The 3600-nt window shown below is 55.1% G+C and overlaps 2 protein-coding genes across 2 annotated transcripts in view; one reads left to right on the top strand and one right to left on the bottom strand.

Annotated features, from left to right (window-relative positions):
* The window catches only part of LOC115949017 (erythroblast NAD(P)(+)--arginine ADP-ribosyltransferase-like), a 7630-nt gene that overhangs the window by 521 nt on the left and 3509 nt on the right, over positions 1-3600 (bottom strand). The window lies entirely within an intron of this gene.
* Positions 2285-3531, top strand: LOC106632076 (erythroblast NAD(P)(+)--arginine ADP-ribosyltransferase-like). Its single transcript, XM_014311174.2, is given in 3 exon segments — positions 2285-2680; positions 2682-3037; positions 3444-3531. Coding segments are annotated over 3 exon segments (840 nt in total).

Below are 3600 nucleotides of genomic sequence, written 5' to 3'. Positions count from 1 at the left end.
CCATTCCCAGCAGTGCCAGGGTCTGAGCCAGAGGGGCCATGATGGGGAGAGGCCACAGAGACCAGGGCACTATGGGACAGTGGGGACAAAGAGGGGACACAGAGGAGACATGGGGAGGGTTCCTTAATGAGGGATTGGGCAGGGGAGTGGAGCCAGCCCAGGGAGAAGAGAGGCACTCCTGGCCAGCAGACCCCTGGACATGTCCAGGGTCCCTGATCCCAGATCCTTGGCTTTCTTATGCCTCCCCAACACCTCCCAGCCCCCTGGGGACCCCAATCCCACAGTATCATGGCCCCCCAGAAGCCCAGTTTTACTCCCATGAATTCAAGTCCCCTCAGCCCCAGCAGAATCCTGACCCAAATGCAGGGGTCACTCCCTGAGCCCCCCAGTGTCCTCCTTGGCCTGTCCCAAGACCCCACTCCCATTCCCATTCCAATCCCCCAATTTCTATGGTGTCACCCCAGGACATCAACCCAAATCCAGGCATCACTCTCTGCCCCCACAGTGTCTCCCAGCCTCCCGATGCCCCCAATCCTTTACAAATTGCAGCATCAGCTGGGGAGGGCCTGACCTGGTTATTGGGAGTAACCTCTTACTCACCCTCTTTACTGTGGGCTTTTAGTTAAGCCGTCAATTTCAATCTGCCCAACTCTATCCAGGCCTCACCTCTGGCAGAGAAATTCCTTGCTCAGGAATTAACACCAGGATGCTTTGTTGTGGAACCTCTCGTGCAGATTTCATGCAAGAGAATTTCCCACAGGGATTTGTCAATCCCCAAGCTGGTGTGCCCTGGACTGTAGTACAGCCACTTCTTTGGGCAGCTGGGAGGAATTGAGGAGGGACAATAATTCTTGCTTATATTTAATCGGAGATCCCTGTGCTGTTAATTGACTTCTTTCTTCCCTTGTGCATCCGTGAGCATGAGCAATGCTCAAAGCAGATGGCAAGTGAGTTCCTACATTTTCTCTTTTTCTCGCTACCAATTCCAGAGCTCTCTGTAACACTGTGCGCTCCTCCCTTTGTTCCACATCCCCTTCACTCTACGGCGAGCTGAGCATATATCATAAACTTTTGTCCCAAATTGGATTTCCTGGCCTCTTGGGTGAGGAGAACAGTCGCTGAGGAGGGGGACTGTTGAAGATTGCAATGCAAGATGTGTTCCATTACCATCTGTATGGCAGGTTATCTTTTGTCAAGTGGGCTGTTTGCCTTATCTGCCTGAGTGACCACATTCACACCTCTCCCGGGAGGGAACATCTGCTGATAATAGACTATTGAATGTCACTACATGACTGATAAGAACTATAACATCCCATTGTGAGATGTGAGCCCAGAGGGAGGAGGCAAGCACTGCTACCCAGATATAATCCAGAGGTTTTTGAAACACCAGCACGGCTCTCTCCACGGGATTCCCCAGAGGAACAGCAGCTGTCTCTTCCTCCACTGGATCTCCACAGGAAAGACTACATCCTTCTCTACAGAACCCCCTTGCTCCAACAGAGCCACACCTGACACTTCAGGAGGACTGCAGCCACATTTCCAATGGGACTGCTACCAACACCCCACAGGGTGTCAGGTTGGGTTCTGACTCTGTCAGTGTTGTTCTAGTGGACTGCATTGTTTATTTTATCCTTCATATTTTTCTTCCCTATTAAAGAACTGTTGTTTCCTGCTCCCATATCTTTGCCTGAGAGACCCTTAATTTAAAAATTAGGGTGGTCCAGGAGCAGCGATGGGGGACACAGGACCATGGGAGTGGCAGTGGGGTACTGGGGGACACTGGGGCACACTCAGGACACAAAAGACTGGATCAGTGTCCACGGGTCACCAGAGTCATCATGGGGTATGGGATGGGGACAAGGGGTCAGGGTCCTGGGGGACATGGGGTCACTGGGAGGGGTACAAGGCACTGGGAGAGGGATTGGGGTAACAGAGGCACTGGGAAACACCAGGAGGTGAGACACAGAATGATGGGAGTGGGATTGAGAGTCTGGGGGACACTGGGGCATCCAGGAGTGACCCCAGGATTTGGGATCAGGTTCCAGTGGTCTCCTGGCCAGGGCTGCCCTCCTTCCCCGACTGACCCCACTCTTCCTCCCCAGCCCCTCCCCAAGGAAGCTTCCCCATGTCCTGCCATGTCCCTCAGAGTCCCCTCTGTCCCATCAGTGTCTCCTCAGCATCCCCTGGTGTTTCTCAGTGTCTTCCCTGTGCCACACAGTCTGTCGTCTGTGTCCCCTCTGTGTCCCCCAGTGTCCCACCCTGGTCCCTGTGGCCTCTCTTCTCCATGGCCCCCTTGGCTCAGACCCTGGCACTGCTGGCAATGACCGTGGCCACCATGGGCATCGAGGTGAAGCCCCTGGACATGGCCCAGAACTCCTTTGATGACCAGTACCTGAAGTGTAAGGATGAAATGACTGAGAAGTTGCCAGAACTCAAGCGCTCTGATTTCCTCAAGAATGACAAGTTTGCCGAGGTCTGGACAAATGCAACGGCCGAGTGGGAGAATCGAGGCTCCTATTCATCCTCTCTGACCAATGACCAGGCCATCGCTGTCATGGCCTACACGATGAAGTACGTGTACAGGGACTTCAATGATGCTGTGCGCGAGGCTGGACGCTCCAGCCAGGAATACCGGGACAACTTCCACTTCAAAACGCTGCATTTCCTGCTGCCCGACGCCGACCGACGTCCTCCAGAAGCTGAGAGTCCCTAATAATAAGTGTCTGGACGTGTTCCGGGGGGTGAGGAAATACCAGTTCAATGCAAAACTTGGTGATAAAGTTCGCTTCGGTCAATTCGCTTCGTCGTCGCTGGACAAAAAGGTGGCCCAGCGTTATGGGACAGTCACGATGTTCGAGGTGCACACGTGCCACGGCGTGGACATCCAGAATTTTTCCTACGATCCTAAAAACCGTGAGGTGCTGATCCCACCCTTTGAGATCTTTGAGGTCACTGATGTCAAGATGGAAGGAAGCACGATGAACATTGGACTTCGCTCCACTGGGAACTCCAGCAAGTACAACTGCGAGTGGCTGCGAGGGGACATCATGGGAACAACCTGGGGGGATGGGGACACTCAGTGAGGGTTGGGGACAAGGACACACAGTGCTGGGGACACCCATGGCCCAGAGGGGACAGGGACACCCACTGTGGCTGGGAGGCAGGACACCCAGAGCTGGGGACAAGGACAGGGACAGCCATTGCTGGGCACAGGGGATGGGGACACTCAGTGTCAGGTGAGGGGGACAGGGACATCCAGTGCTGAGAACAACCCCTGGGGTTGGGGGACAAGGCCACCCATGGTTGGGCACAGGGGAAAGGGACCTCATTATGGCCCCCTCTGGCATCCCACACTCTCAAGGACCCCCATCCCCACTTTGCCTCCCCCATGGCCCCCTGAACCTCTCACCCCATGATCCCCCTGACCCCTCTCTTTGCCCCACAGGTGGGAGCCTCCCCAGGAACTCCCCTCCCCTTGGGGGGCTTCTCCTGGCTACCGTGGCCATGGCAGTGGCCATTGGAACCCTCTAAGCCACCAGGCCACCAAGGTCATTGTGGTTATGGAGGCCACTGTGGTCACCCTGAGCAACAAGGCCCCCC

This window comes from Geospiza fortis, unplaced genomic scaffold (genome assembly GCF_000277835.1).
Source record: "Geospiza fortis unplaced genomic scaffold, GeoFor_1.0 scaffold1056, whole genome shotgun sequence".
NCBI classification, from domain to species: domain Eukaryota; kingdom Metazoa; phylum Chordata; class Aves; order Passeriformes; family Thraupidae; genus Geospiza; species Geospiza fortis.
This window is presented reverse-complemented; position numbering and strand designations above follow the sequence as displayed.